Source organism: Gastrolobium bilobum, unplaced genomic scaffold (assembly GCF_033153095.1).
Source record: "Gastrolobium bilobum isolate Gb01-03AN ecotype WA unplaced genomic scaffold, APGP_CSIRO_Gbil_v1 utg16750, whole genome shotgun sequence".
Taxonomy (NCBI): Eukaryota; Viridiplantae; Streptophyta; class Magnoliopsida; order Fabales; family Fabaceae; genus Gastrolobium; species Gastrolobium bilobum.
The window spans coordinates 60,837-87,797 of NW_026899821.1; the positions used below are offsets into that span (position 1 = coordinate 60,837).

The 26,961-nt window shown below is 34.1% G+C and overlaps 1 protein-coding gene across 5 annotated transcripts; it reads right to left on the reverse strand.

Annotated features, from left to right (window-relative positions):
- Positions 1 to 775: 775 nt before the first annotated feature.
- LOC133293769 (prolyl 4-hydroxylase 1-like) lies at positions 776 to 14,964 on the reverse strand. 5 transcript variants are annotated; one of them, XM_061492370.1, is made up of 13 exons: positions 14,903 to 14,964; positions 14,030 to 14,688; positions 13,252 to 13,299; positions 12,635 to 12,703; positions 9,583 to 9,635; positions 9,373 to 9,438; positions 8,056 to 8,130; positions 4,768 to 4,842; positions 2,769 to 2,839; positions 2,634 to 2,685; positions 2,428 to 2,517; positions 1,752 to 1,844; positions 776 to 1,061 (listed from the first exon to the last, which is right to left on the reverse strand). In XM_061492370.1, the coding sequence occupies exons 2-13, from the start codon at positions 14,091 to 14,093 to the stop codon at positions 954 to 956; spliced, it is 864 nt and encodes a 287-aa protein (XP_061348354.1). In that variant the 5' UTR covers positions 14,094 to 14,688; positions 14,903 to 14,964; the 3' UTR covers positions 776 to 953. The 5 variants fall into 5 exon arrangements, with proteins under 5 accessions (XP_061348354.1, XP_061348357.1, XP_061348356.1 ...); XM_061492373.1 differs by lacking the exon at positions 14,903 to 14,964 and having other exon boundaries at positions 14,030 to 14,287; positions 14,515 to 14,709; XM_061492372.1 differs by lacking the exon at positions 14,903 to 14,964 and having other exon boundaries at positions 14,030 to 14,297; positions 14,515 to 14,709.
- Between the last annotated feature and the right edge of the window lie 11,997 nt (positions 14,965 to 26,961).

Sequence of the window (26,961 nt, forward strand, 5' to 3'; positions counted from 1 at the left end):
TGTTTTATTCTTGTATATTTCAATTACACGTTCGTTTGCTTCTGAGGTGTTAGTTTCAATGATTTTGAGTTTTTCAATCATATTTTAACATGACAAACGAAATAAAATTTATTGTAACACAAGCAGAGGTCATTCTGTTATAAACTGTCGTAAGAATTATGTAGCTTATGCCAAAGTTCTCGTCCTCTAAACTAAAAAGGATTTTGTAAATCATTACAAACGGATTAGTTTTTATGTGAAACTTACTAGGACGAACTTCTGGGTAATCGATTGAAAGCATTTTTGTGACCAAGAACAATGATAATCCCGATAAAATGTCTAGATATTTATCAGAAGAGGAAAGATCCGTTTACAAACTTTTTTGACAAATTTTTACAAATTACACTATCGAGAACATAGTGAAACCTAGTATTCTCCCGAAAGAAGATAGTGTAGTTTGTAAGAGTTTGTAAATATAATCTGTCCCTTTACCAGAAACTTGAATAAAAAATAGTGTATACCCGAAAAAGGGGTATATCTTTCGCAAAGATACACAATGATATAGACTAAACCATCCGCGGCGCAAATAATAATATCAAACTACGCTGTAGGTTATTAATTAAAGCTTTTACCACTATCAAATACGAGAGAGGTTATATTTACTACCTCTTTCTTATTATCTCTTACTATCAAATCTTAACCATTGATTTCCGTCAATCTAACCATTATAATTTATTAGGTTATACTTATTAATTAATTATTAATTTCTAATAAATTATAATGTTAGATTGGCGAAAATCAACGGTTAAGATTTGATAGTAAGAAAAAGAGGTAGTAAATATAACCTCTCCCATCAAATATCTATATTAACAATAAATAATCAATTATTTTTTTTATAAGGACGAATATGAGGGGAGAAATCCCATTAGTGACTTTTTTTTTTTTTTCAGGGAGACAAGATGGTTAAAGCTAAATCAAGTGTGAACTGCCTGCCTCATCCACTTGGTAGCTGACCACTTCTCGCCAGAGAGTACCTCACATCCTCCATGCATACTATTCGGATCTGACTGTCCATCCAGTCCCTATGAAGACCAAGCAGACATTTAAAAGGTGATTATTTGGCAAAACAACTTTCCACTGTAAAGGTTCGTTCAAAAAATGCATAGCCCAAACAATTACAACTCCCCATGATTCAATACTCAGAGCAATGATAATATTTCTATCATAACAAGAATAGTAGCGTGGCGATGTCCTATTGCTGAACCAGCTAGAGTTTACAGCATTATTACAACGAGTATATATTGAAACAAACAAAAAACACAAGGGAAAAAGATAGACAGTGGTGATATAGAACAAGGCAGGAGGGCATGAACTTGCCATTGATGATATTAATTGCAATTTGCTACATGTAAATACACAAGAAAAGTGGGACAAGACAATAGAGCAGGCCGTTCTTAGAAAACAAAAAAGGCTCCCTTGATCTAAGAATGATGCATATGGTTTCAAACATATTTCCATATTTTCGTTTGTGAGATGAGACATTCCAGTAAATTTCACAAATGAAAATGGCATGAGCCCATATTTTATTGTATTTTTAAGGACTTGGTTTGTCAATTATTAATAATGACACATACTCTCTCCCACTTTTGGATTTAAAGATTCAGTCTTAAAAACATAAAAAAAGTACTAGAACATTTATGACAATAGATAGCTGCTCCTATTTCATAATTCCCATGAATGACATCCCTAACAAGCAAATTAATTATACTAACCATACTCCAGAAAAGCACTGCATTTCCTTTGATTGGTTTCACGGATAGCCCTTTGACAAATTTCCCACCACAGCTACATTCACCTGAACCAGCCTAAAATGCATTGCATATTATCAATAGCAGCCTTCAGTACAGTCAAAAAGCCCAACTAGAATGTCAGATAGTTAATACTAGCACACATACCACAGAATAGATAGCAAATACTAGCATATTACAAATTGAGCCTATTTCTCATGTTAAAGGTAAAATCCAAATAGAATCAACAAAATACCTTAATTCAGGAAAACAGTCTATAAGAGTAACATAACTAGTCTGAGCAGTACACATAATCATGGCATCATTATCATTTGGCTTTCTATTTCTTAGCAACTATCAAAACTCACATGAGCCAAAATTTAATAAATTATAAATGAGAATGCAGAATAAGAATTTCAACAAAGATAGGGGACATACAACACAAATTTTTTGAGAGTTCTAGGAACTAAACAAAGAAACTGAAAAGCAAAAGATACTTTTGTTGGTCAACAAAATATAACACATTCTCAGACACAACTCCAGCATCAACTTGCAACATAATAATTGCTTTAGATTCAGGCTACTCATATGCTTCAGAACAATATCCACAGCAACTACCAAAACGTGCTAAATGACAAATTTCAGAAAACGAGAAGCTTACCATTGGGAAATATGTTTCCCCTCCCTCAACATTGTCACTTAAATACATTAGCATTGTAGCTATTCGCTGTCCACCATGCTTCAAGCTGAACTGTCTCAAAAAAAGAAAAGCACAAAGGATTGCAGATGGTTTCATTGAAGCCATTTCAAGGCAATTCTTGTGCTTGTTGTAATAATAACAATAGCAAAGAGAAGAATACAACTTACAGTATCAGAAAAATAGTCATGATGTGGTTTGTAAAACTGATTCTTCTCATACCTGTGCTGCTGCAGATGTTAACCTTGATACTGGCAAAACCCATCTTGCTCAGATATAACATAAAAAATAAGTCATATCCTCACCTCAGGACTTGCATAAGCGCTCCATGTTCAATTGGTATTTGAGAATAGACAGAAATTCTTTTTTCAATTGCCTAGTTGAGCAAGACGAACATATTTTATCAGACTGTATAATTAATGCTATCCAATAAAATATAGTTTTGTATTTTAAAAAAATAGTATCCTATAATAAAAAGAATTAGAGGCTTTCAAGGAAACTTAAAATTTTATGTAACGGTGAAAATACAGAAATCAAATTTAATATGACTAATATGCAGGGCATACTAGCATCAATAAAGCTTAAGCTTAAATATCAAATAAATGAATAATCAGAGAATTTCGGTTTTATTTTGTTTCGGGTCTGACTGCACTTCCTGCCCACAAGGTTAGGATCACTGTTATTTAGGGTTACTAGCCTTAATAAGTTTTTACTTTATTTAATTTTGAACTTCAGTCCTAAGGCACTTTAGTAATTTTCACATTTAAGGGTTTTGAGTTTGGTCTTGTGATTCACAAGTTTCACTTATCAGATTAGTAATTGTAGAATCTCAATCCTTGTAGAGCTGATTCTATTGCTGATTCTTGTAGAATAAGTTATTGAAAGAAGGTCCATTTAAACAGTTTTAATGCATTCTCTTTTTTGATGATCAGATTTATAAAATTCATGGAGCACGTGGTTGTGATGCAATCAAACCCTAGGTGAGAAACCAAAAGGACCATAGGTATGACAATGTTTCAAAAACCAAACCGACCACTAATAACCACCCAACAAGAGTTTTTAGTGAAGCAGCTGATTATGTGAAAAAAGGATTCCTAGGGCATGTTTGGTGCACGGTATAGGATAAAGTCTGATAGTAACTTGATAGTATAAGGCCTGATTATATAAGACCTGATTAAAAATTAATACTATCCAGCGTTTGGCATGATATTATATAAGATAATATATGGTATAAGATAATAGCATCCAGTGTTTGGTAATACATTGTATAATACTAAATAGAATAAAAATTAATATTTTTGAAAAAAATACCTTTTAATAAAGAATTTATATAATTCTTCCAAATATGTCATATGATATTAATTTTTTGTAAAAATCCATTGATTAGTGTGTCAGAAAAATATATTAATTTTTATAAAAATAAAAAATCTACAATATTTTAAAAATTAATATATTGAAAAGTTATTTTTATTTTAATATATTAATATTAAAATAGTATATTAATTCTTAAGAATTGCACTAGTCAGCAATGTTAATACATCAACCCCTTATCAGGCATAATCTCACCCCCTTAGGGCATGTTTGGTGCATAGTATAGGATAAGGCTTGATAGTATAAGACCTGAGATAGTATAGGACCTGATTAAATTTTAATACTATCCAGCGTTTGGTATGATATTGTATAAGATAATATCCTTCAATATTTTAAAATATTAAAAAAATTTATTTTAATATATAAATATTGAAATGATATATTAGTTCTTGGGAATTGTATTTGTAAGCAATATTAATACATCAAACCCCTTATCAGGCCTAATCCACCACTCCTAGGCCGGATTAAGTTATACATCATTTTGATGTACAAAGGGATCCTGCTGTATAAACTTATAGTATACGATGGTCACACCAAACAACTGAAAATATCATAACGTATAGTATAAGCTTATACTATCAGGCCTTATACATCACACCAAACAGGCCTTTAGACTTGATTAAGTTATACATCATTTTGATGTATTGAGAGATTATGCTATATAAGCTTATACTATACGATGGTCACACGGACCAAACAATTAAAAATGTCATAACGTATAATTCTTAAGAATTGCACTAGTCAGCAATGTTAATACATCAACCCCCTATCAGGACTTACACATCACACCAAACAGGCCCTTAGCATGTATCAAACCAGAAAACTATCCAATTTTATGGTTAAACCAGCTAGTGCAGTCCAGGTTTTTACCCTGGTTTGATGACAAAAGTAAGATAAAGAAGACTTTAGGGGAAAGTAAACTTGATAACTTACATGTACCATAGGATATTTTCTCTCTTCGGGACTCAAAAACATACCAGAGCTTGTCCTGACATCATTCTTGATTCCCTGTGGAAGATAGAAATATCATCATGTTTTGGGAAGAAATACAAGTTCTTTAAAATTCAAATAACAACTATATTAAGTTAGACTTAGATGCAAATGATCCCACGTGCTGCTACTACTGACATGCTACTACATATCCACATTTGTTTTGATATTGTTAGAGATACAAAATATAATAAATCATTAATTAAGTCTCACTTAATGACTTAAGATTTTGGGTTGAAATGGTTCTTATCATGGTATCAGAGCCTCAATGACTAAGTGGTCACGAGTTCAATCCTCATTGCCCCCCACTTTCAGGTGGAATTAAGAAAAGCATAAGGTAAACCAAAAATGGGTTTGTGCAGCACAAAGTAGACCAAAAAAAGAGCCTGTCATATTCACCCTTCAAGCCCAAAGGGCTCTAAAATGAGAAGGTGTGTTACAGAGATATAAAAATCAGTAATGTATCCTCACCCAAAGCCTTAAGGTTTTGGGTTGAAGTGCCACTTGACAGATATGGATTTCCTTTTCTGTTTAATCTATTTATGTATGAAAGAAAACATCTGAAAATAGTTGTTTGGTAATGGTGGAAGGGGAAAAAGCAATTCTTATTATTTTTTCATGATTGGCTCAAAATGATATGAATGACCTCCATATTAGAACTGTGTTATCTGAATGAGGATAATAATTTTAGTTAATTATTATCCTCATTCAAAATTTCCATTTCCATAATTTGACAGTAAAAAACACTTTTGCCTAATGGCCATACAATATAATAACACATGGTATTAGCCTATTTGGCCACGCTGTGAAATCAAGAAAAGCTTATTTCAATCTTAATGAACAACATTTCTTTTAATTCTTCAAGGTGTTTTGCCAAATTCTTTTAAGTGCTTTTATGTAACAGCAGACACAAAAGATCGATGTCAAAGAGAAATAATAAATCGGCGTAACTGGGAAGCAATGCAGAAGCTTGAAAAAAAATCAATTTTAGAAAACATTGTTTCTTTCTAGTAGTTTATTTTATATTTTTTTATAGCATCATATTTTCAGAAAAGCAAAAATTTCTCAGCAAGGCCAAAGCGCACTTTGAAAATTTTCACAGAAAGGCCAGAGTGACTTTTCCAGATGCACAAAATTGCTGTCAAAGAGAAGCAAAAATTGGTATAATTAGGTTACAACGCAGAAACGGGAAAAAAATCAATTTCATAAAAAATCGTTTCTTTCTAATAGCTTGTTAGAGTATAATATAAAACTATTAAAGAGACCTTCACTTAACAGCTTAAGCTTTTGAGTTGAATTGGTTCTTTACATGGTATCAGAACCTGCATTACCTTGTGCTTATTTAATTCCATTAGAAAGTGGGAGGCGGTGAGAATCGAACTCGTGACCATGTGGTCACTGAACCTCTGATACCATGTTAAGAACCATTTCAACCCAAAACCTTAAGGTATTGGGTTGAATGGTTCTTTACCCGGGACACCGAGGCTGTAATGGTTCTTTACCCAAAAGCTTTTGGGTTGAATTGGTTCTTTATATGGTATCAGAGCCTCGTGTCTCGGGTTCGATCCTCGCCACCTCCACTTTCTCTTGTGAAAATTTTTTAGCATAGGTAGGTGGGCCTGTGCATTGTCCACCCTTCAAACTCAACGGGCTCTTGTGCGAAGGGGCGTGTTAGAGATATATAAAAATTGTTGGGATATTCAAGTGTGATGAGTCTCACATTGGTTGGTAATGGGCTAAGTGAAGTGGATATAAGAGGATGGATCCATGAACCCAATGCCTTAAGGTTTTGGGTTAAGATGTGGTGTCGGACTCACTTTGTGTATTTGATCCACTTAGCCCATTGGTGGTGATCCCCGTCTGACAATGGTATCAGAGCCGGGTTGGGCTTGGGCTAGCTAGGTGTTTGGCTAGGAGGCGAGTTGAGTACTTTGGGCTTGGGTACTCAGTTGAGGAGAAGCATATCAATGGTGGGTTTCACACTTAAGGGGGAGGTTGTTTGGATATTCAAGTGTGATTAGTCTCACATTGGTTGCTAATGGGCTAAGTGAACTGGATATAAGAGGATGGACCCATGAACCTAATACCTTAAGGTTTTGGGTTAAAGTGGCTTTTTACATGGTATCAGAGCCTCAGTTTCCCGAGTTCGATCGTCACTGGATATAAGAGGATGGACCCATGAACCTAATACCTTAAGATTTTGGGTTAAAGTGGCTTTTTACATAGTATCAGAGCCTCAGTTTTCCAGGTTTGGTCCTCGCCGCCCCCCATTTTCTTTGTGGAATTTCTTAGCACAGATAGGCTGGGCCTTATGCATCATCCACCTTTCAAACCTAATGGGCTCTCTTGTGAGGGGATTTATTAGAGATATATAAAACCATTAATGTAGTCTCACCCAACAGCTTAAACTTTTGGGTTGAATTGGTTCTTTACATAGCTTTTTCTTATAACAGCATATTTTAAGAAACCAATTCTCAAAATGGAAAAAATTTAACAGCAATGCCAAATTGACACGATAACTTGAGGAGTGCACCATACAATTGCACCATACTGTAAACAACCCTCTCTGCTAAAATAATAAGGCTTTGATGTGAGGTGCTACTCACATCCATTCACGGTAACTGGGTTTTCTATCTAGATCATTGTCTCTGTAGTTTCTACAGGCTTCATAATCTCCAACTGTGAACTATTTTGCAGGTGAGAATTGAAAGAACTTTCCTAATAAAGGTATAGTCCATAGAGAGGATCATGCAATAATTTCAAAACAACTCTTAAAATGGATCCAGCTCTTTCCTTAATTTCAAGCTTGGTATTCTTCTCTTGAGTTCGTAACTTCTCATTCATCTTTTTTTCTTGCCCTAGGTTAGGTATTTTCTGAGCTGGGTCCTCCCGCCATTGCATAAGCCATTTAATAGTTGTCAACAAATTTATTCATAAAAGAGAAGAAAGAAAAAGCTGTCATAAAGCCAATTTGATTGTTAGTTGCACAACATTATAGAGGGTTCAATAGAATATCAAGCTGCTGTCTATGCATATACGCCTTGTCTTTCTTCCTAAAAGGCATTTAGTAATATATATCAAATTTATACAAACTAAATTCAGGAATTTCAAAGGTGAATCTGACAATACTTCACGGGAGCAAATGAAACTTTAACCTGACCTCATCACCTATATTGATGGTTATGACCAATCAAAATGAAATTTCAAAAGAAAATAAAACTGTCAATGTACCTTTCCAGTTTTGGTATCCACCACTGTTGAAACTTGCAGGCGAGGGCGTGCTATAGCCCTGAGATAATCACATTCCTGTAAAGACAAAATAGTTTTAATACACACACGTGACCATGATCTTCAAGGTTCTTTATTCAGCAGCAGCATTTGTAAAATTGGTTAATTGCCCGAGATTAGTATTTGATCCTCTTTCACTGGATAGGAAGATCTTATATGTGGCTAACAAAAAAATCATACTGCACAGCTAGCAGCCTGGTACTTCATGAGGAAACTTCTGCCCTTGAATAGATGTTAGAAAATTTTAATTGACTATTCAGTCCTCACAGCTTATAATCAAAATCTTATTGAGGAAACTTTCAAAACTGTTTGATTGTGTTTTGGTTTTTTTTTTCTTAAAACTGTTTTCTAGAATAATTATGGAAACAGTTGTTTTCTGTGTTTTTTTTTTGTTTTGAAAGTTAAAAACCAAAACAGAAAATAAAAACAACTCAGATATGTTCTCTAAATTTGATTCTGAAAACAAAAAAATAGTTACAGTTTTTAAAACTTTTTTTACAAAACAAGCCTTACCAAACGAGTTTTTTTTGTTCTGAAAACTAAAAAACTGTTTTTAAAAACAGTAATCAAACAGTGACTTTGTTTCTCAAAATTGATCAAAACCAAACATGCATCTTTTAGGTTTTTCCATAAATAGCAGCGCAGAATGTAATGATTATTGCAGAAACATGTTGATATAGGATTTAATATATTTACAACCAGATTAATAGGTCTGCTAGAAGTTTATCATAATAGGGGCTTACATTGTAATTCCAGGATTCTGGGTTTTAAAAGTTCCTGGCTTAATATAAAAGATGCCGACTATAGAAATGATCACACTAGTAAGAATGATTATGTCTTGTACTGCAGAAAAAATATTATTAATTTTATTTTCATGTACAAGCCATCTAATATTAGGCTATGTTGTCTTTTGTCCCCACATCCCAGTTTTTAATAAGAAAGCCCATGAATCTCATTCGAAATTCCAAATGCCCCAAGAATGTCATAACTAAAACCTTTCTTCCTTCTAGTTTTTTTTTTTTTTTTAACTAAAACTAAATAATAACCTTCAAACATAATACTTTTCCATGCCATATCAGGCATGTATGTGGTCCCAAAAAGTATAAACTTGGACCCTTTTTTTTACCAAAAGAAGAAATATTATTAGAAAGGGGGAATGAGTATTTGGGCCCATAATGTTGAACCTATACTTTATAAATAAATGAGCCCAAGAATAATCATTTTGATAATGAAAATCAGCAATCAGAAGAAAGGAAATACCTCCATGCTCAGGAAGTTATGCAATAAAATAATTCGTGGAGACCAGCTAAGCACTTCAGGTTTGACCTATAACAAGGATTGATGATCAGAGGAGAATAAACATCAAATTTTAAGCATGTGTAGGCAATGGTATCTTGATTCAATCAAAGAGGAAGAGAAAACACTTCTAAATATAAAAGCTTAGGAGAAAAAATGGCACAACAGACATACATATCCAAGGCGTAAGATTTCTGCTTCCTTGTCATTATTCCAATGAGGAATACCTGAAAATCAAAAGAAATAATTGAAAAAGAAATAGGAGAAAGAGTTTCAATCACAGAAAACTGCATGCTAATAACAAATTTTAAAATTATTTTAAAAAAAAAATACATACTGATGATATAACATGCAAAGATATTATTTTTTATCAAAAAATTAAAACAAACACTATTCCCAGAAGGCACAGCAATTAAAAGTTTGAAATTCATTCATGAATTAAAGAAAAAATATCAATATGGTAGCATATTTTATTCAGGGAAAAATATGAAAAAAAAAAATAGTAATATACAAAATATCACTTTGGTAATATTAGTGGATTGTTGTCTTAAAAATTAATCCCCTAAAATTTAAAAAGAAAAATCCCTAAAAGAAAACCATATCCCCTTAAGGATGTAAATGGGTCACAAGTCTATTTTAACAAGGATGACCTCTAAGCCTTCAAGCTAGGTTCTTATTTTTTTATAAAAAATATTTTATTTTTTTTATAAAATAATATCTTATGATCTTTTTAATTTTTCGTAATCTTCTCACTTACCAAATACATTTTTTTCTTAACCCTAATTCCTTTGTTGCCACTGCCTTTCTCTCCTCCACCAAATTTTGCTAGTCTTTTGTCTCATTCTCAACTTCTCATCCATTCCAAATCATTAATCGCTCACCAATGAATTTCAAGGCTTTCACAACTGATAGTAAGTCTTTATTCTTTTTTTTTTTTTTGCTCTTTTTTGTCTCATTGACAAAATTATCTATTTCCTAAATTGCCATTTAAAAAATATATTGTTTGACTTATGAGCGTTGTGTACATCTACATATCTTATTTTTGTTTGTTGGACATGTCTTTGTGTGTGATTTATTTTTTTATTTGTTTATTTTTATTTATTTAATTATTTTTTGTTAGTAAGCATAGGCCACGTTGTTGCTGAATTGATTCCAAGAAATAAATCTTTAATATATAATTTTATGCTTTAATATTTCTACAGTGAATGTAGATAAGTTATCTACATTCGCTCCAAAAACGACGTCGTTTGGGTTGAAAAATTAAAAAATTATAATTAAAAAAACTTTTATAATCCTGAAATAAATTATAATTACAAAAATACATTAATTTCCGCCTCAAAACGACATCGTTTCGGGCTCAATGTAGATAAGTTATCTGCATTGACTGTAAAAAAAATGAACCCATATTTTATTATTGTAAATGCACCTTCCCTTTTAATTTTTTCATTTCCTTTTGTTCTTTTTAAAATGATCGTTTCCATGAATATTTTTTGTTTTTTAAGTTATTAGATCTTAATAATATTTTTAAAATCACACTGGTCATGTAATAATGGGCCTATAATAAATAATTCAAGCCCATTAGTATTTTAGAATTAGTATATATAGAAGTTTAGGGTGATGTTTCTGTTATGCATGTATTCAATTCTGGTTTAGTGGAGAAATTGAGAGACTTCTAGGGAACTCTTGAGCCTAGGTATTTGGTTGAAGGGGGAGTTGAGGTTTCTTGGAGTTTATTTTCTGCATATTAGTGTATGTAAAAAAGGCATGACCTCCATTATCTCTGTAATTTCAATGTTATTTTTCTGGTTCCATCAATTTGGTATCAGAGCATCCATCATGTGGAGTTGTGCGTGGGGGCACGCACTAGGGAAGCGTGGTGGAATGTTGGGGTTCCATTTGCAAGGTATGGGACTTGGGGTCCCACATTGGTTGTATGGGCAACTAATGTGAGGTTTATAAGGCTTTGGGCACTCCCACCCTTTGAGCTAGCTTTTGGGGTGATGCATCCCAAGGTCTCATCATGTAATATATCATGCTCTTTGTAGGTGATTGTTATAGGAAAGAGTGCTACCATTGATGCTTATTTTAAGAGAAAGAATATTGAGTTTTTATCCCCGTCTACTCCTAATGTTGAATTGTCAAATATTGAAGCTATTCCTTACTTCAAAAATTAAGAGAGACAAGTTGGGATGCTTTCATGGTTCATGTTTAGGAATTTTGCATAAATTGACATTCCAGATATGATTGCAAAATATATTGGAAGAAGAAATCGTCCTCGAAATCAACAAGCTGATTTTTCAATTGAAAAATTTTACAGGATAAATATCTTTTATGCTACAATTGATTATCAATAGCAAGAATTAAATAGTAAGATTCAATAATAATACTGTTGAATTACTTGCTTTGAGTATGGCTTTAGATCCAAGAAATAGGTACAAGTCATTTAATAGTGATGATGTTTGCAAACTTGTTGACAAATTTTATTCTAAAAATTTCACAAAACAGGAGAAATTGCTTTTGAAGATGGAGTTACAATATTTTGAGCTTGAAATTCCTAAACATCCAGATTTGATTAATCTAGCAACTACATCTGAATTATGTCAAGGGCTAGCAAGAACTGGAAAGTCCATCATTTACCCTCTTATTGATAGAGAGATTAGATTTGTACTCACTCTTCTAGTTTCTACAGCAACTACTGAAAGAGCTTTCTCAGCTACGAAGATAATCAAGAACAGACTTCGAAATAGAATGGAAGACTAATTTCTTGATATATTTTTATTACATCCATTGAAAAATAAATTGTTGAGTTTTAACACGGATTCAATTATGAAGAGTTTAATGATATGAAAACACGTAGAGTAAGAGTTAACTGAAGTGATCTTAACTTCTATAATAAATTTCTTTCAAATTTTTTTATATTATATTGTAAGTACTTTTAATTATAATAATAATATTTTTTATTTTTGCCCCCTGTCATGAAAATTCATGGGTCCAGCACTGATTTTATTGTTAAGGCAAAACAACACACATCGTGAATCATATAGAATTACATATATCCCGCATGTGATAAATAACATTAAAAGTCATGTAAGCAGGCACCTGCGTCTCGCGTTAAAATGATGGAAGTAACATATTAGGTGTAAAATAAGATAAGATAAACATACTTTGTGAAACTTTATAAAAGTAACCAGACTTGTAGTCTAAATAAAACTAAAATAATACTGACCTCTGGACAACTTAAGGTAACCATCACTCTCAAGTCCACGCAATCTTCTAAATGGCAAAGACTCCGTGCCTAAAAAGAACTAGTTAGGCTAAAGGAGCATAAGAATAACAATCAAATTGGTAAAACTCTGCCAAATATCCCCCTATCATAAATCCCATATTTGGTTTCACCTTGTTACAGAAGTAAGTTAGAAAATCATTCATGTGCCTTCCACTAAAAGCTTAAGCTAGGTTCCTAACATAGTATTTGAGAGTTTGTGAGCAAGTGGTATTGAGTTCGATACCCGTTCTTCTAATAAAATGTTGAATTTTGGCACAAGGAAAGTATGTTTTCACTCGTCAACGTTTTGAGTCCAAAGAACTCTTATATCAAGGGGTGTGTTAAAATAATGATATAGAGAGTCATTCATGTGCTTTCACTTAGCAGCTTAAGCTTTCAAGATAATTTTTTCTTGACAAGCCTATTGTCATTAAAAATTAAGACAGGAAACATTCTTCCAAACAAGTTTTGTTGTTTCTTTATTTTAAAAACGGACACCAGTTCTTGAAAATAAAAACCAAACAGCCCCTTAAACACTATTAAGCCACAATACTAAGAGAAAGAGTACAACTTTATACCATATGATTCTTCCAATTTTCGTATGAATGCCAATTGCGAGAGAGCACCTGTAATTCCAGAACAGAAAAGAATCCATTAGATAATTATAAAATGAAAAACTTTGTTGGTATTGATTCTTGTTAATAATTTAACAGTAATAACCATTTTATTACTGACATAATTCTTTTCCAGTAGTGCAATAAGCCAACACAGGAATATAGAAGAAATAAATCCACCAATTTGCAAAAAAATAATTCAAAAACAGGAATTATCTCTAAATTGCACGCAACATAGTCTATAGATTTTTCAAAAAGGGGTGGGAGGGGAGTTGCCAACACCTAAAAATAAATGAACACATAATCACCCACAATAAGGAATTGCAAATATCTCTGCAGATATATCACAAAATCTCTTCTTCTTTAATCATTTTTTTTCTAGACATAATTGTGAAACGTGGATCACCTTTGGCATTCCACAGCTTTCAAAACACAAGAGCATCTATGAGCTAGTTCTGTGGTAACTGCAGCATTAAACTAAAAGCCAAGAGCACTTTTTCTTCATGAACTTGTAATACCAAATACAAGTATTCAAAGTAGTGCAGTTACTGTTGAGGAGGACAACAGAGGCATTTCTTTCAACTTTAATTAGCTCATTCGGTTTTGTTGGCATAGAATGTAAAATAAGGCTAGTTATGTAATTTAAAGAAGAAGATGAAATGCACGCACGGAGATCATGGCTCCATTATAATAAGTTGGTAACGTAATATGAAATCGATAAAGCATCTAAAATGAAAATTACCTATAATCATTCCGATGGTGACAAATGTGAGAAGTCCGAAAAGGATCCTCATAGCAGGCGCCATGGAAACGGAGAGAAGATGAAGATGAAGATCAAAGAGGGTATAAATGTCAAATTGAAAACTCACTCACTCACTCTCACACGCAAACGCTGCTAAATTTTGTGCGTCCACAAACCGCTCTCTCACTCTGACTCTGACGCCCATAGCTTGCTTTTTGCTTTCCAGTTTCATGCCACAAGGTGAAACCTTCTCACCCGCTTCATGCCACTGCACACGCTTCTTCTCATATTTAAAAATATAAAAAATGGAAACAAACAAAACTTTGTTCGTATGCAAAAGCAAAACCAATTAATTATAACCAATTAGTCGTACCCCTATACATAAATGTAAAGGAAATATCCCCTGAACATAAAACCCTATACAAAAGTTTTGCTCAGCTATAGCCGTCAAGAACAATAATAAAAAACCTGAGTATGATTTGTACCCAACTCGTAGGCGGCTAGGATTTGCATAAATTGTTGGAATCATTCCTTGAATCAGTGAGGTTCTGGTGAGTTTCTTTGGCCAATTTGCGAGACGACGCGATACTCCTGAGTATGCGTTCTCTACGGGAAAATCTATCCAGGCTGATTCAGAGGCGCTACTGAAGCCATGTTCTCTGCAACTCATACACAGAAATACCACGATTTAGCGAGTTACGTTACACCGAGGTTGATATGAGACACGAGATACATACTATATGACATTAATTCTAAAAAAATATTAGAAATGTTAAGACATATTTTAATGTTAAATAATATTTTTGATTTACGTAAGTTACTTGCAGATAAGTTATATGCAATTATGCATTAAGTCTATGTGAGGTATCAGACCTTTGTGCTTAAAGAAAAGAATCACACACAGTGTGAAGAGGAAAACGAAAAGAAGAAGAAAGCTATCTGAATTGATACTGTATATTGATATATTAAAGAGGGATACAAGAGCTGCTATATATATAGCATTTGGGAAAAGAGGGAAAAGCTAAACAACTAAAAATAACAGAAATAACTGTCATTATCTATCATCCCCCCTCAAACTCAGTGGCAGAGGGCTGACTCTGAGTTTGTTCCTGAACGAGAGAAAAGTGGCAGCAGAGATGGGCTTGGTGAGAAGGTCAGCAATTTGTTCTGTTCCAGGAATGTGTTGCACAAAGACCTGCTTTTGAATGACCTTATCTCGTACAAAATAAAGATCCAGTTCGAAGTGTTTAGTACGACTATGCAGAACTGGATTTTGTGCTAACATAACAGCACTAGCATTATCACAGAAAACCGTGGGAAGGACAGTACATGGAATTCGAAGTTCAGAGAGAAGAGATTGCAACCAAGTTATTTCAGTTAAAGTGGATGCCAAGCTACGAAACTCAGCTTCTGTGCTGGATCGTGACACTGCATGCTGCTTTTTACTTGACCAGGAGATAAGGTTGGAACCAAGATATACACAGAAACCACTGGTGGATTTGCGATCATCTACATCTGACCCCCAATCAGAATCACAAAAAGCAATTAACCGAGTATCCTTGGACTGATGAAAGAGAAGGCCATGGGTTAAAGTTCCAGCAAGGTACCTAAGAATCCTCTTGACAGCCTTCCAGTGAACTTCAAGAGGTTTATGCATGAATTGGCTCACTTTGTTGATAGCATATGAAAGATCTGGTCGAGTGATAGTGGCATATTGTAATCCACCAACAATAGACCTGTACAAAGTGGGATCTGCGAAGGCAGTGTCACCTTCCAAAGACAATTTTTGACCTGTGAGCATTGGAGTGGGCATGGGTTTGGCAGAAGTCATTTTTGCTTTTGCAAGAAGATCAGTAATATATTTAGTTTGGCTAAGGTGAATGGTTGTGGGAGAGGTGTAGACAGCTTCTAACCCAAGAAAGTAATGAAGACGTCCTAGGTCTTTGAGGGAAAATATGTTGTTAAGTTGAGATATAAGAGAGGAGATAGCAGTTGAGTCGTTACCAGTGATCAATATATCATCAACATATACAAGGATATAGGTTGTGGTGGTGGAAGTAAAACGGGTGAACAATGATGGATCAGATCTGGTACTGTTGAAACCAAACTGGTGTAATGTTAGGTTGAGGGTATTGAACCAAGCACGAGGTGCTTGTTTGAGTCCATAGAGGGCCTTATTTAGCTTGCAGACAAGATGAGGATTAGGACTAGGGATTCCATCAGGTTGCTGCATGAAGACATCTTCCTGTAAGGTACCACAAAGGAAGGCATTGTTGAAATCAAATTGTCTTATGATCCAGCCATTTGTGAGGGCAATGGAGAGTATGAGTCGAATGGTAGATGGCTTAATAACAGGGCTAAAAACTTCACTGAAGTCGAAGCCTTCTCTTTATTGAAAACCTTTAGCCACGAGGCGAGCTTTGTATTTTTGAATTGTGCCATTTGGTTGTCTCTTGATACGAAAGATCCACTTGCAGCCAATGGGTTTGATGTTAGGCGGAGGATGAACAAGGGTCCAGGTACCATTCTTGATGAGAGCCTGAATCTCCTTAGCCATAGCATGCTTCCAGTGAGGGCAGTGTAAAGCTTGAGACACAGTTGTAGGTTCGGAATTCTGAAGGTATAATGAAGAGTCAAGAAGTGCAGTGGCATATGTCTTGGGTTTATGAATGCCGGACTTGCTGCGGGTTTGCATAGGATGTGAATTGAGAGGAGAAGAACTTTGACTAGAGAGGGAAGTAGAGCTGTCAACTGCTGTAGTGGTGGGAATGGGATGGGAAAACTGAGATGCGGAACCTGAAGGAGAACAATTAACCAAAACATCAGTAGCATCTGATAAGATAACAGGTGATGAGGATGGGCAGGATGTAATGGGAACAGCAGGTAAATTCGAAGATGAAGTATGCTTAGAGATGCAAGGGATTGTAGGAATAGAATGATGAGGAGATGTACGAGGTGTAATGGTAGTGGTGTTAGAAAACAAAACTGAATAGGGAAAATCAATTTCATCAAAAATAACATCTCGAGAGATATAAATCCGTCCTGTGGGAGAGAGACATTTGTAACCTTTTTGATTGATGGCATATCCTAAGAACAGACATTTGTGAGATCTAAAATCAAGTTTATGTTTGGTGTAAGGTCTAAGTAAAGGAAAGCATGCACAGCCAAACACTTTCATAAACTTGTAATCAGGTTTGTTGTGCTGAATTAGTTCAAAAGGTGATTTTAGATGTGTAACAGGAGATGGCAATCGATTTATGATATATGTAGCAGTGGAAAAAGCATCCTCCCAAAAAGATAGAGGGTGTTTGGCATTAGCCAAGAGAGCTAGACCAACTTCAGTGATATGTCTATGCTTTCTCTCGACTCTACCATTATGTTGATGAGAGTAAGGACAAGTAAGCCTATGAGTGATGCCATGAGTGAGCAGAAAATGAAGAAAGCTATTAGATAAGTATTCCTTACCATTATCAGTTTGAATTGATTTAATTTTTAAACCAGTGAGGTTTTCAATCATAGATTTGTATTGCAAAAAAGCTTGAAAAACTTGAGATTTATTCTGCAAGAGATAAATGCAACTATATCTAGTAAAAGCATCTACAAACAAAACATAAAATCTGCATCCAAAGGTGCCAGGCATTGGGGCTGGTCCCCATACATCAGAAAAAATGAGATCAAGAGGAGCAGCATAAGTGGTGGTAGAGGGAAAATGTGGTAACTGATGAATTTTGCCCATACAGCAGGCTTCACAAACAGAATGAGTTATGGCAGTTTTATTGTCAAGAATAGGAAAATTACATTGTTGTAGTACAGAAGTAACTATTTTGGAGCTAGCATGGCCTAATCGTTTGTGCCATAGATCAAAAGAAACATGTTTAGAATACAAAGCAATGGGGGGTGAAGAAACAGATGGGCTGTTGTTAACTAATACATTTGAAAATTGATAGAGACCATCTTTAAGCTTGCCTTTGAGGACAATGGCCTTAGTTACCTGAGATTTTACAAGACAATAATCAGGAAAAAATTCAAAGTAAACCTTGTTATCTCTAGCAAATTGAGATACACTAATCAAATTTTTGGTTATGGAGGGTACATGAAGAAGATTATCAAGTTTAAAAAGAAATGGAGATGCAGGTGAGGTTAAAACAGAATTGCCAACATGATGGATATGCATACATGTACCATTTCCAATTTGAACTTGCTCAGAGCCATTATACTCAGAGCTGGAAGAAAAATTACCAAGATCATGAGTTAAGTGATGAGTGGTACCAGAATCCGGATACCAAGAGCTGTCAGTGAGTGAGGCTGGTCCTGCCATATAAGCTTTGGGGTTGTGGAATGAAGAAGGTGGAGGTGGAGGTTGTTGGGGATTCTGAGCATTCTGTGATGGTGGTTGATAGTTTGAGTCATACCTGTAGAAACATTTAAGGGCAGGATGTCCAAGCCTGCCACAGATTTGGCATTGTAAGCGATTCTGATTCCAAGAATTCCAAGATAAACCTTGTGATCTACCACCTCTGAACCCGCGACCACCTCTGCCTCTCCTTCCACCAAAGGATCTGCCTTCATTGCTATTGAACTTGTTTTCAGTGTTATTGAACATGTTTTCATTGTTGTTGAATCTGTTTCCCTGCTGTACAGTAGCTTGTGACATTGGCCTGAACAGGAACTGGATCATTCTTCTTGAACTTTTCAAGTATATCTTCTTGAGCAAGAATAAAAGCTTCCAATTCAATTATGGAAAAGGGTGGGAATCTTGACATTGCAGAGGTGATTAATGGAGTGTATTCTTCACTCAAGCCATCAAGAATGGCTTCTGAATATTCTGCAGCAGTTAATGGGGAGCCAACAGCACCCAAAGAATCAATAATCTTCTTGATTTGAAGAAGGTAATCGGATGCTGGTCCCTTTTTCTTGATGGTTTTCAACTGGTTTTCCAATTGCTTAACTTTTGCCTGAGTATGTGAAGCAAAGTACACTTGTAGCCTTGTCCAAATTTCATGAGCAAACTTGCATCCTACCATTCTGTTTTTGAAGGATATGTTCATGGAGGAGAGTAGCCATGACACAAGAAGGTGATCTTGCTGATGCCATGTTGCATAATCTTCTGATTCTTTTTCACGATCTTTATCTTCTTGGGTAGAGAAACGGGCAGGGATCTTTTCTTCACTGAGATGATCCTGCAGGTTGTGGCCATGGATGGAAGCAAGAGCCAATTGCTCCCAAGGAAGAAAGCTATCTTCATCGAGTTTGTCTGCAATTGGGTATGAGAAAGATTTCATGATAAGCTTCACGGGTTTTGTATTTTCGGAGCTTGTGGATGATCTTGGTGATGATTGAGGAGATGCCATGGATCGATGCTGGGCTCTGATACCATGTGAGGTATCAGACCTTTGTGCTTAAAGAAAAGAATCACACACAGTGTGAAGAGGAAAACGAAAAGAAGAAGAAAGCTATCTCAATTGATACTGTATATTGATATATTAAAGAGGGATACAAGAGCTGCTATATATATAGCATTTGGAAAAAGAGGGAAAAGCTAAACAACTAAAAATAACATAAATAACTGTCATTATCTATCAGTCTAATACAATATTATTTTGGACGAAAATTATGGTATTTTTGTAATTTTAATTTATTTCAGGGTTACTATAGTCTTTATGATTATAATTTTCTAATTTTTCAATCTTAAAACGACGTTTTTTTTGAAATAAATGCAGATAAATTATCTGCATTAACTACAGAAATATTTGTCTGTATATTTTATATTCAATAATTTAACAAAAAAATGAAATTAAATTACTAGCATTCATGGTGGATATGGTAGTTGTTGGAGATTAACGCCATAACGGTCAAGGTTCAAATGCTGGTAGAGTCCGGAAAAAAAAAATGAATCTAAACTTATAATACTCATTAATTTTGCAAAGAAACATAAGATATTAAAAATATTTATATTAAACTCAATAAAATGATAATCGTAAACCAACGAATCTAATAGTTATAACAAAAAAACACAATACACCGCAACCTTTTAACCATTTCTTTAGTATCTGCAACGCGTGTTGGAGTGTTAAGAGTTTCGAAAAAATATCGGAGACAACATGTCAGATTTTTTGAAGTGTCGGTACATCATAGCTAGCAAGTTTGAAATGATGTCATTTTCCAAAGATGTTTCTGACACCAATGTGGTGTTTCGATGGTAGGGCTAATCGGTAACGGAGCTATTCAATGGTGACAATGATCGTCCAGTCACAAGGTTGATCGGTAGAAGAGCAACAAAGGGCTCTCTTGGAAAAAAAGAATTTAACTTTTCCTTATCTTATCCGATATAATTCTAACACATGGTCCCCTAAAGAGAATTTATCAGGTTATCAACAAGATAAAATAAGTGAACCTTATAAGATTATTCTATCTTTTTGCCTTAGGATCACCAAACACATGATAAGAATAAGATATGATAAATTATCTTCTTCTTCTTCTTTTTTCTTGAAGTTAATCCCACTCTAATTATTTCTTTTAGTTGGATCACTCGTACTCCTACAAACTTCGACTCTTTAAGCCAGCTATGAGACTAATTTAAAGTACAGGGCAGATTAGTGATAAAGACATTTAAATCCCTCCCAAAAATGATATGTGATATATGATATATGATAAATTATTTTATCTTACCTTTCTAATCTGGAGCAGGAAACGGGTCCTTAAAGTCGTGGCAATGGTTGACTACAATTATGTAGTTATTGCAATGACTACATTTCAATTCAACGTGTTTAAAATTATTCTAGAAAAAAAAATTGTTGCACTTTATTCATAAATAAATTTCTATATTAAAATTTGTTATAAAAAGATAAAATCAAAATTACTCTTTTATTTTCAGTATATTGAAAAATAATGAATTTTTAAAATTTTGTATGCATAGCTTTTAATGAAATTAATTATACGAATTTTTTTTTTCTTATTAGTCGAAAGAGGTAAAAACACTGACAGTATATTCCAAGATGCAGGTAAAATAATTTGGTTTAGAGTTTGTTTGACACATTTTTTTTAAGCTAAAAATTATTTTTAAGTTTAAGTTAAAAAAAGAGTTCAAACAATAAAGTTAAAAATGTTATAAAACTAGAGGAAAAGATTTGTGGGAAATAAGAGAAAGAAGACAGAGTATGATGCAGCAACCTTATTATTCATTGATCATCCACATTCTTCCAAGAATCATGTCCTTATATAGAACTTTGAACACAATAAAGCGTTAAATACATTAAATACATTATTAATGTTGCAGTTATATGATACACCAAAAGACATGGGCAACCAAAGAGTCATCCACATATTATACTATATATTTTACAACACTCTCCGTTAAATGACTATACACTATAAATATGCCTCATTAAAAAACCTTTCCAAGAAAATTTAGGTGGGATAAAAACTTGGTAAAGAAAAAAAGAATGTAATGTGTATAACTACCCCTCAATTAAGTCATATAGTTACTGGAGCTAAGGGAATAGGTCAGCATTTACAATTTCCTAAAATGATTATCTTATAATATTCTCCTGAAATAAATTGTAGTAATGTTCATTTAATTTGATCATTAACTTCCATTTACAACACATCTCGTTGGATATTATTATGCTAATTTCATGCCTCGTTAAAATCTTGCAGGAAAAACCCAATAGGAAAAAAATTAACGAAGGAAAAAGAGTCCATGATGTGTGCTATTAAAAACCTCACATAAACTGTCTTATTAAAAACCTTTAGCCAAGAAAAACTGTAACGTCTGGCAACTTGCAAGGATTAACGACTGTCCCCACACACTAACACGATACTTTTCAGCGTGCTTTGTCATCACTCGCATACTTCCCGGGAGGTCACCCATCCTAGAATTTTCCCAAGTCAAGTACGCTTAACTATAGAGTTCTTCCATTTTGAGCTACCGAAAAGTAGATGCATCTTGTTAGTATGGGTAGTACCAATTAATTCTTATAAGTCATTCCCAACTGTACTGTCCCATACCAGCACAGTCTCTGGAATCCCTCTCTTTCGGGTGTTATTTCGATTCATTCATGTACCTCCGTCCCTAGAAGCCTGCCAGGAGCCGCTCCTAGTCCATGCCCTTTCGCACCGGCGATCACTCCCCGCCCTCGTCAGCGCCCGGGATGTTACATGCCCACCAGCTTCCGCCTGGTTCGTTCTCGAACCACTCCGTACTGGAAGAGAGGCTCTGCTCTGATACCACTTGTAACGCCTGGCAACTTGCAAGGATTAACGACTGTCCCCACACACTAACACGATACTTTTCGGCGTGCTTTGTCCTCACTCGCACACTTTCCGAGAAAACTTCCCAGGAGATCACCCATCCTAGAATTTCCCCAAGTCAAGCACGCTTAACTATGGAGTTCTTCCATTTCGGGCTACCGAAAAGTAGATGCATCTTGTTAGTATAGGTAGTACCAATTAATTCTTATAAGTCATTCCCAACTGTACTATCCCATACCAGCACAGTCTCTAGAATCCCTCTTTTTCGGGTGTTGATTCGATTCATTCATGTACCCCCGTCCCTAGAAGCCTGCCAGGAGCCGCTCCTTGTCCATGCCATTTTGCACCGGCGATCACTCCCCGCCCTCGTCAGCGCCCGGAATGTTACAAAAACCCTTTAGGAAGAAAATCTTAGCAAAGGAAAATTATAGTAATAAACCTTCAGAGTTCTATTCTTCAGGGATAAATTCGCTCCCCTGATGAAAGTAATATATTAAAGAAGTAGCGACTAGGCTTAGTTTTTATAGCCTTCCATAGCATTGCAGTACTTCCACAAACAGATGCATATCTAATCTGTTATTATTAGACAAATAGTTAGCATCAAAACATTCCACCAATGTAAAATCTTTATATCATGTGTAAATACTTGAAGATAACCAAAATATGATTATCATCATTCCAATGTCTTAAATGGCCACACTATGTCTAGCTAGAACTTCTACTGCAAATGCAATATCATACCTGTTGCAATTTGAAGAGTATAATAGTGTTTCCATGATGTTTAAGATTACGAGCTTCATGTCCTAATCTTTTTTCCTTATTTGGTCTAAATGGATCTATATTCACTTCTAGTTAATGAACCATCATTGGGTCACTTATATAATAACATTGGTGAAAATAAAATAATCATTTTGAAAGATGCTCGATCTGCAAGCCGAGATAATAATACGCTTGAGACCATTATACAATGATTTTTGCAGCTTGATGCTAAACATATTGCGAATTTTATTCTTTCCATATAGGGTATGGAGAATCCTTCAGGGATTTTCATATAAATATCATTGTCAAGTGACCTTGGAGTCACGATGTCCATTAAATGCATTTTGATATGTATCCTAATTGCCATATTGATCAAGTAGCGAAATGTAATAGAATTTATTACAGAGAATAAACATCATAATTGATATAGGGACTCTGTGAAAACCCTTGTTCCTTCTTAATTGCCTCCTTTCGTTCGTTCTCATCTGAATGCTTCTGGCATTCTTGAATGGTTTTGGGTTCTAGATTCAGATTATCTCTTGAGATAACAAAGAGCTACTGAGAAGGCAATGGTGTCGCCTAGCGACAGATAATATTATTATATTTTCTCCCTTATTAATATAGTTTTATTGCATGCTTTTATGTCAATATCAACCAAATCTTCGTCGTTTCCCAAGACATTTAGATCTTGTCGTTACGTATTTCCGGGATTGTTAAAAATTAGCAGCTACATTTATTTCACCGAGTTCGCTTTCTTCAGGGTTGACCTCTTCAAGAGCGCGATGAGTGACTTATTTTTATTTTCCTTAGATTTATGTCTTTAGTCTCATTCACGCTTCTCGCGTTTACTAGACTCATTAAGCTTCTCGCTTTCTCCCCCTAATGCTGGGAAATGTCCCTCATTAAATGTTTTATTAGTGAATCAAGTATTAAAAAAAATCATCCATCAAGGGCTCCAAGTTAGAGCTGGCAAAACGGGCTCGGCTCGGCGGGCCAACCCGCCCAACCCGCTAAACGGGGCGGGACGGGCTGAGTTTTTCAACCCATCTCAAAAGCGGGGCGGGCTCTTTTTTGGCGGGTTGATGGCGGGCATAGGCGGGTCAGTGTAAAATAGGCTCAGGATGGCGGGCCAACCCGCCCAACCCGCCAAACGGGGCGGGGCGGGGCGGGCTGAGTTTTTGAGCCCACTTTCAAAAGCGGAGCGGAGCGGGCTGGCTCATTTTTTGGCGGGGAGGGGCGGGGCGGGGCGGGCCGCCCACTTTGGCACCTCTACTCCAAGTACTTGATTATGTATTGAGTCTCAAAAACTCATGTAAATGTAAAACTTTCAAGTGGCATAAGGACATATATAATGCAACAACAACAAAATGGGAAAATGAGAAATGTCATGTTCACATCCACGTACAAGTTCAAGAGGGAGTATGCTTGAGAGCATATGAGGCAGCGAACTTCAGGTTCATGGTCAATGATATATACACAAACATTATTTCGTATCATCTTTTCATATTTTTAGAGCTTATTGAGTTCTCATAATCTTTGTATGATTGGACCACTCATGGGGTCACCTTTTCTAGAAATATGAAGTTGTTAGATTGCCCTCTTCAAGACTGTCACTTTGAAGTTTTCTTTCCTTTCTTCAAAAGATAAAATTATTTATGTACTTTGAATTTATTATATTCATATGATGTCCTTTAGGGACAATTAGTCACATAATAATATTTGTAAATGTTTGCAATATTCTGCAAATTAATAAAATATATAAAATATAACTTCTTCAGGAAGTTAATAAATTAACAAACTCAACACAAGACAAAATATGTTTCTTCAATAATATTCAACAATAAAATCACCATAAATGAAATATAAAAAAATTTATACTAGAAATAACATAAAATAATAAAAAAATTAAGGAATGAATTCGTTAATTTAATTATGTATTTGCTACTTCAGGAGCAATAACAAACAAAATGACTTTAGGCTTCTTTTCAATGACATGGGATTTATCATTTTTGCCTTTATTTTATGTAGCCATATTTATTTTATTAGCTATCTTCGTTTGGCTTCTTTTCTTTGTCATGATTTGACCAACATTGAATTTTCTTTCATCCCTTCAAGGATTATATCATTATTTGTATTCATAGCCCTCAAAATAGTTAGAGTCTTTAATAGATTTGTCATTTGCTTTTAGGCAATGCTTTTGAACCAACAGATCTGAAATCGTAATTATTTTCACTTACTTCAATAATGTGAAAATGTAGCTTTTCAACAATTGATATAACGCTATACTGAAAAGATTCTGAAATTAATAATAAGAAAAAATGATATAATATTGCAAATATCCAATAAGGATATTTTTAAACACTCACTACCACTACATGAATAAGAGGATATATGTTTCTCAAGTATTATTTCACTCATGCTACATTAGGAGCAAGATAACATATGTTATCAAATATTCAATAATTTTTTTTTAATTAAAACTCATTGCTACTTTAGGAGCATGAGACACTCACTAATATTTCAAGAGTAGGAGAATATATATTTCTCAAGTAGCCATTACCATTTAAGGAGCATAAACAAAAATAAATGAAGAATTTAAAATATTTTACATAAATTAAAAATTTTAAATTATATATTGCTACTGTATATTATATCACATGCTATTAGAAAGAGCCCATTTGCATACTTCCAAAAGTTGTCAAAATAACAATTATAAGTTTAAAAGTTCTACCCAAAAGTCCAGTGAGGATATGCATCAAGTATTACAATAAGCCCCACACACCACTAGCCATTAATATAAAAGAAAAATAAGCATTAAAAATAAATTCCGCATTATACACAAGGCTTATTCTTAATAAGAGGCATAAATAATTAGTTCAACAATATTTGAAATGGTTCTAATAACGATAACTTTAAATCATAAATGTGAGTATAATAATATCATTAATGATGAAATGAAACGAACACTTTAAATCATGAATGTAATAATATGCTCATAAATGCTGAAATGATTTCAAATAACTTAATAACAGTTTTCTTTAAACAATAGTTTTAAATCGTTTTAATTGCCATTAATTCATTATATATTCAGAAATAAACAAATCCTAATCACAATCATAATCATCAAAACGATATGCTGAAATGTTGATTTTGATTTCCTTTTCATTTTCTATTAAACAAATTTATAAATATTTTAATCGCTTGAAGGTTAAAAGTTTTGTATGAAATCGTTGAACGATTATAACATTCCAACCAACTTTTACAAGTTGCAGTCAAAATACTAAAAGTAACGAATTAAATCTAAATAGAGATATGAACTCTCCCGTAGGGCAATTTATTTACCAATCATTTATTTTATTTTGATTGATTAACAATAATAAAAAATAGAAAATATTATTTTTGCAATTTAGAAATATAAATAAATAAAAATGGACCAAAAAACAAAAAAACTCTCATCGGGTTCTACCACTTTGAGAAGAACGGATAACATCTTTTCACATCATATAAATATTGAAGGCATAAAGCTCAAAGATTGTGGTCATCGCTTTAGGAGATATCGTCCCAAAAGCTATCTTTCCACTATTAATTAGTGACAATCACATATAATTTCAATTTCAATCATAAATCAATTATTTGGAAAGTTTTATTAAAGAGTATCACAATTTCAAATTCAATAATAAATCACATATTTGGAATGTTTTCATAATCATAATTTCCACATTTATTCGCACATAATCAAAAAAAAATTTATCATTTAATCAATTATAGTGAATTATTCATCATCTCTATTTATTCCCAAAATAATAATCCTATTATTTTTTTAATAAAGTTTTCAAAAATATTGTAAATATCACGTGTAGTAATTTAAATTTAAAATTTACATCCTAAGGATCATCATATGAAAATTTTCATACTAAACTAAC